This window comes from Pomacea canaliculata, linkage group LG7 (genome assembly GCF_003073045.1).
Source record: "Pomacea canaliculata isolate SZHN2017 linkage group LG7, ASM307304v1, whole genome shotgun sequence".
Taxonomy (NCBI): domain Eukaryota; kingdom Metazoa; phylum Mollusca; class Gastropoda; order Architaenioglossa; family Ampullariidae; genus Pomacea; species Pomacea canaliculata.
The window spans coordinates 5,665,092-5,680,662 of NC_037596.1; the positions used below are offsets into that span (position 1 = coordinate 5,665,092).

At 37.8% G+C, this 15,571-nt stretch overlaps 1 protein-coding gene across 1 annotated transcript in view; it reads right to left on the reverse strand.

The window, feature by feature from the left end:
• Positions 1-2,129: 2,129 nt before the first annotated feature.
• The window catches only part of LOC112567682 (sortilin-related receptor-like), a 48,744-nt gene continuing 35,302 nt past the window's right edge, over positions 2,130-15,571 (reverse strand). Inside the window, exons 12-24 of the mRNA XM_025244422.1 lie at positions 15,269-15,406; positions 14,527-14,649; positions 14,108-14,197; positions 13,179-13,235; positions 12,906-12,929; positions 12,474-12,575; positions 12,189-12,294; positions 11,361-11,530; positions 10,010-10,116; positions 9,632-9,733; positions 9,271-9,495; positions 3,346-3,447; positions 2,130-2,149 (exon numbers count right to left, since the gene is read on the reverse strand). Of these exons, the coding sequence (XP_025100207.1) occupies positions 9,415-9,495; positions 9,632-9,733; positions 10,010-10,116; positions 11,361-11,530; positions 12,189-12,294; positions 12,474-12,575; positions 12,906-12,929; positions 13,179-13,235; positions 14,108-14,197; positions 14,527-14,649; positions 15,269-15,406 (1,100 nt within the window). The 3' untranslated portion in view covers positions 2,130-2,149; positions 3,346-3,447; positions 9,271-9,414. The remainder of the gene's footprint in view (positions 2,150-3,345; positions 3,448-9,270; positions 9,496-9,631; positions 9,734-10,009; positions 10,117-11,360; positions 11,531-12,188; positions 12,295-12,473; positions 12,576-12,905; positions 12,930-13,178; positions 13,236-14,107; positions 14,198-14,526; positions 14,650-15,268; positions 15,407-15,571) is intronic.

Below are 15,571 nucleotides of genomic sequence, written 5' to 3' on the forward strand. Positions count from 1 at the left end.
GTCTGCAAGTCTCTCTCCGTTGTCATTGATGGTTCCGATTCCATGTTTGCCCATGACATGCTCCCTGCAGGTGTTGTCACTTCCCACCTTGGCATTGAGATCGCCGATGATGAGCAACATGTCGTGGGCTGGAACGCTTTCTGAGGCTGCCTGGAGCTGATCGTAAAAAGCATCCTTGTCTTCTGCCTCAGAGTCATTTGTTGGTGCATAGCAAGCTAGCACTGTCAGCTTGGTGTACTTTGAATGGAATCTTGCTCTCAAAAGCCTGGTCCATAAGGCTTCCATTCCAGCAGTGCCTTTTCCGTTTCTTGTTGAGGAGTAGAGCTACTCCTTCAGAGTGCTGAGCGTCTGATCTTCCTGAGAACAAGATGGTATGTCCTGACGCTAGTCTCCTCTTTCCCGTGCCGGTCCATCTGACCTCACTGACTCCAGGATGTCCAAGTTTGTAGTTGTCAAACTCCTTGACTAATTGGAGCATCCTGCCAGTCTGGTACAAGTCTGGACGTTCCAGCACCCCACCCTCAACTTTTGCCTCGGCTTCAGTAAATCTCCTGTCGGGGCGCCAGCTCCCTTTCGGGTTTGGCTGTCGTCCGTCATTAGTCCAGTCTCCTGGTGTGCTTCATTACCTTCGCCATCTGTGACGAGTTCTCTGGTTTTAGTTTCTGTAACATGATTTTTTTTACATGGTGGGGTTGTTAGCCCTACCACAACCTATTTTACCTCTAGGTGAGGTGTCCACCTTAGTCGCCTCTTACGACATGCCTGGATGGATTGCAGGGACCCTATTCTTACAATGCTTGCTAGGCAAACATACCCCGGGGTCCCACAGGGGTGCCTACTCTAAGACTGACCTTAATCTGCAACACAAAAATGACGCAGCAGCAGAATTCATTTTGACTGAAATATTTTTTCATTTGCGGGGACTGCACCAACCTTCCCAAATTTCAAGACATTTTAACCTTAGTAAGCAAACAGTCAAAAATTCCATTACTTTCCGAGCCCTCGAACTGTATGAACCCTACAGATGGAAATAAATAAAAGTGGAAGGAATGGAGGACTGAAATAAAAGAAATGCAGCAAACCTACCATTGCTGAAGACATACTGTCACAAGGTGTATCCCATGTCAAATTGACAGTCAGGGTGTAGTCATGATTCAGAATTTCTGTTTTAAATCCTCGGGGAGCAGTCTTATTATCTGAAGAAAGTGATCCAAAACTTCAAACTGAGTAACATGTTACCTTGTTACTATCCTATACCCAACCCTATAATCCCCATACAGGTCAACCACCTGAGTTAACATCTCAGGTTTTAATTCTCTCAAGATACAGTGGACAAAATTTACTGAACACAAGCAAACTCTAACACTTGAATACTGAGTCAACTACAAACTGTTGGTGATTTTTGAAGTTACATCAAAGAAGCTCTTCGAAGGTGATCTCTGAAAAACTTCAAAGAAAGAAGAGCAAAAACAAGAAAATAAAAGGTAAAAAGAGAGAAAAAGACCAGTAATAAAACAGTACAAGAACAGGAAACTGCCTGCTTCTCACCTTCTTTTGTACGTAAGGCAAGCTCCAAGCTCAAAGGGCAGGTGTTAGGGTGTAGTACCAATACGGAAGCGGTACCAGCTGCATGCGTGGAGACTCCCAATTGTCATATTGTTTCTTCCTTTTGGCACTTGCAGTTTCACAGCATGCTCAAAGAAATCTGATGAGCTCAGATCAGAGGAGGAATCATAGTAGACTATGTAGTCCATCTGGAGAGGATACCAAAAAAATCCCAACACAATATCAACGAAACTAAAAGAACAATAAAGGTACTCTCCTAAAGTTAGTTTTGTTGATAAAAATTAATGTTTAAATACATGTGGCACAATAAAATACAGCTGTCAAGCCAATAAACATCTCAATATTGTTTAAGAGAATTAAAAAATAGCAAACTACATCAAAATTTAGTGAATCATCAAGAAATATTGTGTATTACCAATGTGCTTACAGGAAGTGCATGATTAAAGGCCATATAACAACCACTACACTTTGTACAACAGCAGATCACTCACCTCAGCTGCATTCTTTGGTCGAACAAATCTTAACTGAGCACCACCGCCAACTAGCACCACAGAAAGGTTTTGCACAACAGCTGGTGTATTTCCTGTAGCAAAACATAAGAGCATACTGTTTTACTGTTCTCACTTATCTTTCTCCTACCATTCTCCATCTACTTGGACCAGGCTACCAATAAGTCTTCGTCACTCTGATTCTCTTACCACCTTTAAGTCCAAACTGAAGACATATTTTATCAAAACAAAGACTTCACTGCAACCCTGTCCTGACCATAAGCGAGCATAACCTGTGTCTGTATTTATCTTATGTATGAGTAGGTCTGTTGTAGAAGTGAGCCTGTCTGTTACATGAGAATATGGGTGCACGGTTGTTACTATGTTAGTGATTCTGTTTATGTGGATAGGTCTATCTCTTCTGTAAAGCACTCTGAACGAATAATTGCAAAAGAACTATAAAAATGTTTGCTATTGTTCTTATTTATATATTTTTTTCTACCCACCCTCACCCCCTTCCTCACACACACTGACAGCTGACAGATGTACACAACCTGTGCACTGTAAAACCGCTGAGGAAGTCTCATCACTGTAAATCATGCAATTATCTTAAGGAATGTGTTTAGGTGCAAAAAAGTGTTAAGCGTAACATCGAGAGCATTTGTTGGCTTTGTCTGGTAAGCACACATCATACATGCCAAGGAGAGGTATATTGCAATCCTGTTTCTGTGGTCTAAAAACAAAAGAGATGCATACCTCTGAATCTATTGCTAGAAATGTTCAAAGCATAAAGTATAAAACTGCACCAACCTTCCCCAATTTCAAGCCTTTACCTTGTTTATAAGCAAACTGTGAAAATTCCATTACTTTTTCAGCCCTTATGACTTTTGGTTTCCTGCCCTGCCTGTTTGTCTCTTTACACTGATGCTCCTCATTTGGTAATTACATTTTAATAAGGCCAGTTTACAAAATATAAATAAGGCCAATGTACATTCACTTGTTGCACATAATACTGGAATTCCTCTACTTCTCAAATTATTTATTTTAATATAGAATTACACTGTATCTTATTCACATTGTTCCTGAATGCAAACTGCACTTTACATATTATTATCATCCTGCACCCGAGGTCTCGTCGCTTACAATATGTTTATCTGTGTGTCATAAATCTGTCTCAATTTTAATTTAAATACAGTACCCAATGACCACAATAATGTAAGTGTAATACTAGTCTACACAAGATTTTTTCTTCTTCTTTTTTTGTTATTCTTAGATTACCTCAGCTACTCACCATTAGTAGTCAGGTAAACAAGGTTGGAGGGCAGACTTCGATGATTACCACTTTCTGCTTTCACACTGAAGGTGACTGAAGTCCCAGGACAAAGGCCATCGACTACAATAACAAACGACTTATGCAGTCAAGTTTCAACAAATACAAATATTACAAATATCACTAATTACAAACTGTTGCACAGTAACTTCCGGAAGAGTGAAAAATTGTGATGAAAATGGAAAAGACAAGGAAAACACAGCCTTGAATAAAGGGCAGCACTTGCTATAGATGCATGCTAAATTCCTTGCGAGCAGGGTCTTTGCCGGGCTATGCTGAAAGTGAGGTGCTAAACAAGGGTGCCACTCACTTTTGTAGTTTTTTAGCCATGATGATAGTGAACAACTATACCCTTTCTCTTTTTGACATGACCATTAAAACATTTCAGGCACTCCAAGTTGTATCTAAGAAGCCACAGGAAATCTTACATAACATTATAACTGTTGTCTGCATTGATTTAGATCTGTTGAATCCCTGATTTCAAACATAGTGAAGGCAGACCAAAATCTTAAAAGTGGGATAAAGCAGCTGACTGTATGCAGAAAAATGGCTATAAATAAAACTGCTAATGTGGTGGGTGTGCTGAATCCACTTGTCACAGTGTGTACCAGCTATTTGAAATGAGCAGTAGCTGGTCTTTCAAACTGTCATTACACAGAGAAGATCTGACGTCAAAGACATCAAGAACTTTTGTAATTTCCTTCTAAAACGTAGAATGACTTGCATCAGAAATAAGGGATACAAAGCAAAAACAGGGTTCCCAGGGATCAGGGATGGTGCCAAAAAAGGACCTTAAAAGGACCTTTCATGCATTCGAAAGGACCTAAGTGACAGTCATCAATGCTTAAGTTTTTCTCTTGTGTGGTCGGAAAGATGTATTATTTATGAATCTGTGGTCTTCTCTATGTTCTCAAATACATGTATTTCTAGTAATAAATAATCAAAGAGTTAATTTTGATGCCTGTCTGCCATATTTAGATTAGATAACTTAAAAAGTGTCCTTAGCGCGCTGATAACATACACCGTTAATGTTCCAAGTTTTCTAGAAATCTAAGTAATAATAATTGCAAAACCTGAAAGCCATTCTTTGGTGTAATACAAAAGTCAGTTCACGTGTCTCTCTCTCGCACACACACTCTAATGGGAAGAGAGAGATAGAAATAGAGCTATGCACAGTAGTACTAGAAAGATCAAAGTTCAAGAAAGAGTAAGTTTCTAAAGAACTTTTGAAAAAAAGAGCGTTTTTTGCGAATACGGAAGGGCAACTAGTGTTGTACAGATGTGTAGACCAAACATTTTCTTGTGACTACAAGGATGCCAAGGATTGGAGGATCAGATGAGGAATGAAAAGAGTGTGATCCTAATGCTAAACCAAAGATGGAATGAGTCGAAAACTGTCAAGCATTACAGCCCATTTTATTTTTAACCTTGAGATATATTTAAGCATTCTATTACACATACATGTAACACATGCAAACATATACATAAACAGCATGATATACTAATACACATAAGATTAAGATTACAAAATGACAAAGCAATCCATCTACTATAAGCAAAAGTTTCATTGATGAAATTCAATTCTTGTCACCCCTACAGCTTTACCAATACTAAACAATACAATTTCTTTACACAACCTAATTTCCTCTAAATAGTTCTGGTTTTTTAACATGTTCCATAGCATACATGTACAGAATTGTGCAGGCTTATTTAAACTGAAATAAACATTAATTCTGAATGTCACAATTCAACACCTTTTAATTTCTTCCTGTAATCTATCAATGTCTGACTGAATCTTTGTTATCTCCTCTTCTTGTCTTTGGCTAACAAACGCATGTTTGTTAGATCTTTCAATAAGTGAAAAACTTTTTTGCTCTTCAGCCTGGAACTATGTCTGTCAGCCAGTTCCAGCAGGTGTCGTTCTTCGGCACTGGTGGTCTTTAGCCTTTTGTGAGTATTACCAGCTCATCTCCTAATCTCTTCTGTGGACCTGCTTTTTTCTGTTTCCTTCTGCTGCTTCTGCTCAGAGAGGTAACGTTCATACCTGCCATAGGCACTAGAAGCGGATATCATCAGTGTTTGGAGATCTCAACATTTTTCCACCCTCCCACACTGTGAATATGATCAAGAATTACTCTGCGTGCTTTTAGTGCAGTCTGACTAAGATTGTCAGCTACTGTTTCTTTGTTGAATGAAAATCTCTTTCCACTGTAGCTTGACCATGAGAGAGTAGGAGTAACTGTCTGACAACAGACCACAACACCTGAAACTCTGCTTTTCCAGCAAGGGCATCATAAAACCAACTATCCAGTCTTTGTGTCATAGGGTCAAAAGCCTTACTACCACACTCACCTGCAGAACTGTAAGAAAATTACGGAACTCTGACAATACCTTGTCACAAGTCACATCATCAAACCTTTTCACACCTTGGCAATACACAAAACCTTTTTCATTTTTGTATTGATTGTCTTTTTCCCCATGGTCTTGGGTTTAAGAAAGTTATGTTTCTCACTAGGGTGTACTTCAGTGGAGATTTATCCTGCAATTTTAGAACAACTGCTTTCAAAAAATCTCTGCATTCAGCTCTGAAGGCCATGAGAGTTCCATCGTTTACTGATGACTGTTTCTTAGCTACAGCCAGTAGTCTATCACCCTGAAGCCAAGTTCGATCATGCTCAGATTGACATGGTTAGAACTGTTGCATATATCAACCTGCACAAGTTGGAGGGCAGTTTCACATTTATTAAGTACATTTGACTTGATAAATTTGTGCATCAGATTTTTCATAATGTCATGTAAGTCTAAACAAAGGAAAGGAAGAAGAGGCTGATCAGCTTGGTATTTTCTCAAAAAAGGTTCAAGTATACTGGCAATTAAACTAAAGAAAGCCAGACGACATGAAAGCAAAGGGTAGATAAGACTCCAGCTTTTACAAATCAAAAGATTTGTTCTTGGCAATGTTATTTTTTTCTCCATTGCAGCTTTGACAAATTTTTCCAAGTATGGAAGCATAACAATTGCTTTTTCAGCAACAGAATTGTTTTCAAGCCATCGGTGAGCACAGAACTTGGCTGGAAAAGATGTGGAACCAGTTACTTTTATATAATCTTCTCTTCTGGCTGGCTGTCTCTGAACAAGATATAAGCAGATGTAAGAAATGACTCAAGCTCCCATTGAAAGCCTCGCACCCACGCTAAATGCATTGTGCATAACATGGAGTCCACAGCTGCCCACATTTAACAAACCAACATTGTGATTGGTCATCATGTCGTTATTAATTTTCTCAAGAAGGTTTAGGTTTACAGAAGGTCCATCCATAGAAATTTGAAGTAAATTAGCTTGCTTGAAGTTTGATTCGCTAATTACCTTACTGAACTTTTGTTGAAGGTCTATGGCCGCGGAATGACCAAAAAATCCGAGGTCAGGTAATGAGTCCTTACAGCATTGTCACTCCAGTAACGAACATGGAAATCCAGCTGTTTAGTTTGATCTTATGGTTAGAAGATTCATCAAACAAAAGAACATACTCAGGCGACGAATTTACACAGTCCAGAAGCAATTTCGAAAAGTGAGGAGCAAGCCCAAATGAAGTTAGATAACTGGCTTTGTTTGACCGCACTTAATTCTGCAGCTACTTGGCTGTCTGGGAACATAAGTCGAAACAGTTCAGCAGACTTTTCAGCAGATCTGAAACTGTAGTGTGATTCCACAATCTTGAGAGTCCACAGGATCTCTGCCTTCAATCGTTCATTGCTCATCACGAAACCTATTCAAAGAAAAACATTTAAGTTACCATTATGTCTGTAAACATATGTTCTGTCTGAATAAAAGACAGGTTTCAAAAAGCAATAATTAATGACATGATAATATAAATAATACTAAACTAAGTTAAAGTATAAAGATGGCAGCATAGTTGAAAATGAAAGTTATTTTCAGCTAACTGATTTAGCTTTAATGTTAAATTGTTTGATTTTAAAAATCCAAAAAATAATGTATTTGCTGGTAAAATAGGATAATAAGCATACATTATTAATTATACTTTCTTTTTAATCTTTCCTGATCAGATGCCAAAAATTCAGATCAATTTTCTGCAGCAAAGCTGTAGTAAGATTCGTGATTGTATAAAACTCTATTTGTAGTTCGAATCATGAGAAAATGAAAATCTCAACTTTTTAATTTAAATAATTCTTTGCTATTTACTGATCTTTAAGCTATTGGCTTCACCGTAAATTAGACGATAGGCTTAATAAAGAGTGAAAAAAACGCAAAAATGTTATGCACGCTTTAATTTAATGTGTTTTCTAAGTACCGCACATCGTTAACTAAATGAATCGCTAAAGATAAATAATTGTCAACTTACTGGACACACTTGCAGAGCTGGTCGGTGCCGTCTGATTTTGACGGGCTGTGGATTTCTCAATGACGAAAGTAATCAGTTACACAAAAGCGCGCATCTTTCAGAATACTTTTATTTGCCTTTGGTGTCTTTCGTAACCATGTGCTGTTTCAGAACACTTTCGCCCATTGATGAAAGATTCAGAGATATTTTGCAGCAGCACATCGTGCCAAATGTTTATTGCTCGAGTCTTTTATTAACCAATCTTTATACTTGTCTTCCTTTAGCCACTTCTCCTGAAAAGAGCACTTCCCGGCATCTTTCAAATTGTTAAGCAGACAAAGAAATGTGGTCGACACGACGAGAGTGAACTCGCGAAAGGCCGAAACGGACGTTCCCGCCGCGAGCGAGACTGGGTAGTCATGTGATTAAAATAGCAATGCAGCGAAAAATCGTCGGTATTTGCGCCAAAGTCTACTCCGGAAATAAATTTGTTGTAATATTTATCGATAAAAGGACTTAAAAGGGTCACAGAGAAAATGTAAGGACCTGTGTGAGAATTTGAAAGGACCGCATGGCAAATAAAAGGACTTAAAAGGCCTTTTGGCGAAAATTCAATATAAAAGGACTTAAAAGGACCTTGCAAGGACCTGGGAACCCTGAAAAAACAAAATTAAAGTTAGTAAAATCACTTCCCAATAATCTATACTGATTTTTTTTTAAATGTCTGCTACTGAGGTTTCTTGAAGTATCCACCATGTTGAATCCCAAAACGCAAATGGTACCCATCTGTAAGTTCCTTGCTCAAGACCCACAGCCTTCCATACATGCAAATGAATGTTCTATATATGTAACTTTTACTTTTTGCCACCCTAAAACCAAACTACCGTTTGATACAGGCAAGAGTGTACATAAATCACTAGTCCTGGGCTATTTACTGCATAATTCTGATTGCTATCATATTAGTGTGGAGTGACCAAACGCTGCATAAGTTGTAAACTATAGTAACTGGGCCAATATTATAAATAATCTGGCATTAATTCAACATGATACATTTATGAAATAACCTAAGCTTTGACATTCTGGTCAGAACTCTTCCTATAATCTCATGACTTGAGTCACAGAGGAGCGCAATTCCACAATGGTCAATATCTACTTGGGTACAATTGTATTCATGAAGCAAAGTTAAGTGGTTGTCCAAGGTAAACCAAGGACGTGTCTTGTTTCCATGGAGAGGGGTGATTAAAAGATTTGTCTGCAAAAGTTTAGGAGTAAGCAAACGTGGTTGGCCATCTCGACGCTAATCTTTAAACCCGCTTTTCTCAAAATGGCCGCCACCGTACTTTCACAGTTCAAACGTTGATAACTCACTCAATGCTGCGACTAGAAGAACAACTTTTGTATCAAAAGAAAGTTCAGAACTCGTACGTTTTAAAAATATGCAATTTCGCAAATCTCAAATTTCCGACTTAAGACTCGTTTCATCGTGGAAGGTCACACACACACACACAATGAAATGACCCAATGAAAAAATAAAAAGTAAACTTTACATATAAAGCTTGTATTCTGGGTGATTTTCTGGATCTGACGATCCTGGTACTGCAGATTGGCAGTCACAATGTATCTCTCGGCATGATCAACGGAGTTCCAGATCAGTTTCACAGAGGTGTCTTTCACCTCCTCTGCTGACAGACTCAGAGCAGAGTTCTTACTGTATGTATGTAAAAATTTAGATGGACTTCATCACTTGTATACATTGTATTCATTGCTTGCAGCTATGGACAGAAAAGAATAAGGCAGACAAATCAAAATATGCATTTGTTCAATAAAACTGTAAGAAATCCTGATTTTTAAAAAGTTATGGCTCAATCTGCCATAAAGTATAAAGCACACATAAAGAAGTCAACTTACAGTGATGCAGTAGGTGTGACTGAATGAAACTTCAGTAACCATAGTTATCTTGGCCAACTGCTTTTCCCACATGATTCCAGTTGTCAAGTCTTGCACTGTGACCTGAACAAAGGTGAAGTTTTAGAGACAACCCAGACACCACCATTTAACCTTAAAAACAGGCTTAAAATAAGCTACTTTCACTCAGTGTCTTTCAGAACAACTAATAAATATCATCCGTGAGACTAATTCTAACAAAAGAGCAATTAGAAATTAAGCAGCTACTTGTTTGCATTGCATGAGAATTTATCATCCCCTAATCATACAAAGAACTGAGAAATCACAACTACTTTGCCAACAAGGTGACTTATCGTATACATATGGATGGCTGATACTCACCAGATACTGAATATTTTCACCATTTGGCTGTTTGGGAGGCTGCCATGTCAACTGTATACTTGTTTCATCTAAAAGGTAAGCTTCCAGAAAACGTGGCTGACTAGGTTCTAAAATAAAAATAAAAATCATCAAAATTTGGCACACAGATGATACATGCAACAACAAAAGATGCAAACAAATGTACACACACATATATTTATGCATGGCCCTGTATGCAGACGTTTACAGATGCATATGTGTGTAGATACACACACAGAACTAGTTACTGTGAAACTTGAGCAATGCTTAGTTTGGGGAAGGGGGTAAGGAATTGGTGTTTTATACCGACCCAGCAACTAAGGCTATACCATGGCAAGGCAGCCAATCCTGTAAACAGATGCCACACGCAGAGAAAAAACAGCATGCCCAATACGAGAGCTGAACTCAGGACAGCCAACTCTCACTGTATTGGTGAGAGGCGTTAACCGTTGCACCACCAGGCCGCCTTTAACTTAGGTAAGGAGAAGCACATTATCACATTTTTCTCACCATTTCCCCACCCCTTTCCTTCCCCTACCCACCATTTATTTTTGTAGTTTGTAAACTGTGCTTCATATTTATTTCTTTTGTTCAAGGGTGTTTAACTCTATTAAGGTGGGAAAATGCACAATTACCTATTGTTATTGTTGTATAAAGGCAACATGTTGCATTAGTAACAACTCTAGTCCAGCAAGCTATTTGTAAACTCTTATTATATTTTATTTAATGCATGTTTTTTAATAAGTTCTTTTTAAGATTCTGTGCTGAGTGAGCTCTTTTAGCCAGGACACGTCCTGTTTTCCAAATCGTCAAACTGCCACACTTGCTTTCTTAAAAAATATAAATTGGTTGTAATTCCTGTGTCTCTTTAATTATTTAGCTACAGGATTTTATAAACCATGTGCAAATGAGCCAAACAACAAATGCACTGATTTTTGAAAGTCAAACACTGTTACCTTTTCACTGATCCTTCACCCCAATATATGTCAACCTCCTATTGAAAAAACAACTATTTTATTAGGGCAGTATCCAAAGTTTGGAAAAATTGTACAATGCCGGTATAAAAATATTTTTTGCATGACACGCAATTATGTCAAATACAATACCCTGACATATGATCATGATGTCTAGTTACATTCCCCTCTCTCCCTCATCCACATGTCAAAAAAAACGAGAAAAAAAAGTCACCTATTTACGGCATCAATTTAGAACTAAACATGAGATTTTTATGATGCTGATTAGTTTTCCAAAAATCCCAAGAAAAGGGACTCAAATATTAATCATTGTAATCTGCTATCCTCCTTCTACAGGCAAAATGACAAAGGAATCTTACTTCCAACATCCGTCCAGAATTCAAGAGCATCCGAAGGATACAAAACATTGTTCCCTCGCTTGATATACACAGCCAATGTATAGGAAGTGTAAGGCTTCAGGCCACTGAGAGCATAGAAATACTTGTTGGTTGTTGAGCCATTTTGCCAGACTGTTGGTGCTGAAGTCTCACTGGAAAAATATAACTTTTACTGAATTCTCTTTCTTCAAGACTTACCAGACTGACATGATCACAGGAGTTTATGTTACAACTGCTATCTAACCATTAAAAGTTGGCAGTAAGCCAGCATATACCTGGCCTTCATAATAAAAGGCCAGTGCTGATTTGACCACAGATCACTACTGCATGCAAGGCACGTAACAGCTCACTGCCAGCAAGTCAACATTTGACAGACAGTAATTATAGTGTATTATCTCCTATAGTCCTGTCATCAAAGCAAGAAACAAAAGAATAGTCTAAAGGTATGAGTAAAAGAAAGAATCCAGTTGTAGGAAAAACTGATTTCATCAAAATGTCACGCTGCGTATTTATTATTCAACTTGTTGAGACCAACAAAAAAAAATTACTAAAGAAAACTGTAATTGATTCTATACTCTCTAGTCGCAAAGGATAGAGAAAGATAGCAGCAAGGAAAGAGAGCATGAACTCTCTCTCTCCGCTCCCCCTTTTTACACAGATGCGTATGTGTTGGGGAGTGTGCATTGGTGGGTGCAAGCACAATCATATAGATGTCTGCAATACCTTCTATGCATGTATTTCAAATAAGAACACAGCTGGACAGAGAAAAGAAAATGGCAGCAGGGGAAAAAAAAAAAGTAGACAACTCACATATAAGAAACCATGAAGTCATCACCAGCGTCACCCCCTTGCCACATTATCTGTGCCGATATATTTGTCGTCTTTATCACTCTGAGTGACACATTTGACTTGAAGCCTGAAATACAACAGACTGTCAATGCTGTCAAGCATATAAACAATATCCTGCATTTATGAAAACAACACATTAATAACTTTAAGACAAATTATTACAAATGTAATGCTTCACTCAGTCATCCTATATGACTTTTGATTGCAATACTCAGCCTCGTTATCTCCAGCAACTATGAGACACACCTGGACAGTCACTGCAGCCTTTCAAGGTATCACACAAGAGCATCATGTGCACTGACCGGTCAATGAATGGACATTTGTAGAAGTATGTGACATTCACAGTAGCTGCAAGACACAAGATTTGAGTAAAGAAAGGCACAGCAGTGACAACAGTTGTACACTTTGCTTATCTGATTATTAGCCTAGAATGGAATCCTCATCCAGTAATCTACTGACTCCTTTCAAAACCAATCTTCCCCATTCTGGCTGCCCAACACTAAACTGTTCTTACAGCCAAACAAAAATACTGAGCTGACATTTTAAAGACTGTGTAGAAGGTATGGGCAAAGCAAGTATCTCACCTGATTATAACCAGGACAAATATTTCAATCTAATTATGAACAATTTGGAAAAGAAAACTCAAGATAGTAATGGCTTAGTTCAATTACCACTTACCACCTCCAGAGGGAACTTGAGAGCCTGTCAACACACATTAACCACAAGAATGACTGAAATGCCTGCACATATTTGACTAATCAAAGCCAAGACATCAAGTCTGCAAAAAAGGACTCATGTCCCCTTGCTTTCACCATTATGTAAACAAGTATGACATAATGCGAGGTTTTAACTCTTTGTCACCCTTCTTGAATCTACACACATACCTGTGCATGCGTATGCACGCACACACACATAATTATATGAAACAAAACAAAACCCAAAAAAACTCACATGAGCTTTGGCTGACTGAGCATGTGTTACCAAAGGTTCGAGTCTTGTTGAAACAGCCTGCAATGGTTTAAATGAAAATTGAATCCTTTTCATACACTACTGGTATGTCTTATAAAGTATGGTTTTCTTTTAAATCATTTTAATCCATTTACATTACTAGGAAAAATGCTTTTATCATCTTAAAATGCAAGCCATCACATGAAATTATTTTCTGCTGTAATAGGTCTGTTTTCTGCCATGTTGTTTTACAATACACACAACAAGCAGTTAAAAGATAAAGACCTGCAATTAGATACATTCAAGGACTAAACCTTTGGCATGGACAGAGCCATTTGCAGTTTTCAAATGAATTGTATACACTGCGAGCAGCTTCTGGCTACATATCTTTCATCTCACATAACATTCTATGTTGAGCACATCCCCGTATGTCACTCTGTGTGTGTGTGTGGTTTTTTTTCTGTAAAGCAATGTAAACCTGCCTCTAGGACATCTAAGTTCACTATTATTGTCATTATTATTATGACGATGCTACGTTGTTTCCTAATGAATCATGCATCTGAAATGATTGCAATGATGAAGGCAATCCTACATGATATTAGCTTTACCCTAAGCACTGTGAAAAGGCCACTGGAGCTTGAAGTTATGAGGCCAATCTAGTATGAAGGTCTTGTGGGTTTCTCATTTCAGAGATGGCATCAGTTTCACACTTGGAAACTTACTGATTCAATATTTTTTTTTGTAAGCACACTTACACTAAAGATTATGTTATGATTTGTCTTCCAAAACAGTTTCATAAAGCATCACAACTATGACTAATATATGCACTTCATCATGAATGATTATAACAATGATTTTGAAGGGAAAGCAATGTGGACAAACTACCATTAAAGTTAACAACTACAGAGCAAATGAAAGAATGAACAATTTACCATAAACACGATCTGCGTCACATGTGAGGTATGCACAACCTGCAGCGCAGCATTCCTCCTTGCTAACAGTCAGCTGTTCACATTGGTTGGCTGTAAAGGAATAAAAAAAATATTTTTAATTAAAAAACAAAAGGGACAGAAACAGTTTAATATAGCTACTTCCTTTCTTTTATTTTTCCATGAGGTTTTTTTTTAAAAGAGCAACAAATTTAGAAGCAAGACCATTCCAATGCCTTACACAATACAATAATCTATCTCTTCTTTGGTGGTATTAGCACTAAGTGACATTCTTAAGAATTTTACCAGCAGGCATTAATATATATTGTAAAATACAGCAGAGTTCACTAATATACATGCATACCCATAAATACATGTGTGCTCCTACCTCAACTGGCAGTAACACAGAACACATTACTTACATAGACACCCCTTTTCATCTGACATATCGTCACATTCATTAACACCGTTGCAACGCTGGCTTATGGAAATACACTCTCCACTCTCCACACACTGAAACGCGTTACTGTTACAAGGTAGAACATCTGCACAAATATTTCATAATAGTTTTCTTATCTGAAGGTAACAAAATAGTATAAGATTTTATTTACCAAATTGTTTCTTGTTCTGCTATTATTAGACTTAGGGACATTTTTACAGTAACTCTCTTTTTTTTTTATCAGCTAGTTTAGCACAATTCAACCAACTATAAATTTTTTAATTTGTGCTTTTTGGGAAAAATAACATCACAAGTGCTCATTTCAATGATGACATACATTAAACTGAAGGCCACATCTATGTAGGTACTAATTACACTGTATACCCATAACTGTCTAAAAGTATTAAATCTACGTTGGTGGTCTTACCACGAGAACAACTTTTCCTTACTTCTATGCTTTATGTCTTCATTTTCTCATTTATTCTTACTGCCTACTGGCCCTCTTTCACAACAAATTGCCACAAAATAACAATCAAAAGCCATCTTGTTCATGGAATTCTTTCCTAGCTTACAAAACAGACTTTCTAAATGACTGAATAAGGTTGCTTAGACACTGCTTTTTCAACATCATATACCACTCTTACATCAAGTGGACAAGTCAAGATTTGAAACCTCATGCCTTATCCTGCTGATAATGATAGTGCTGATAATGATAGTACTAATACCTATACAGCCCTCTTCATCTTCTCCAAAGGGGCAGTCTCTTTCTCCATCACACAACCAAGAGTCCCAAATGCAGTGTCTCTGTTCTGTGCTCGTTGTGTTGCATCTAAACTGGTCTGAAGCACATGTGTTGATGTCATCTGTAGATGAAAAGAAAATCATTATCATCACCACCACAAATATGCCAATCCTTCCTTACTAGACAACCCTTTGGGCATGATGGGCCACGATCGAGGCTTTGCCAGGGAAGCATGGGGAAGGCAATTTTCATTACTATATTGCAAAGTTCAAAATTCCTTCTTTCA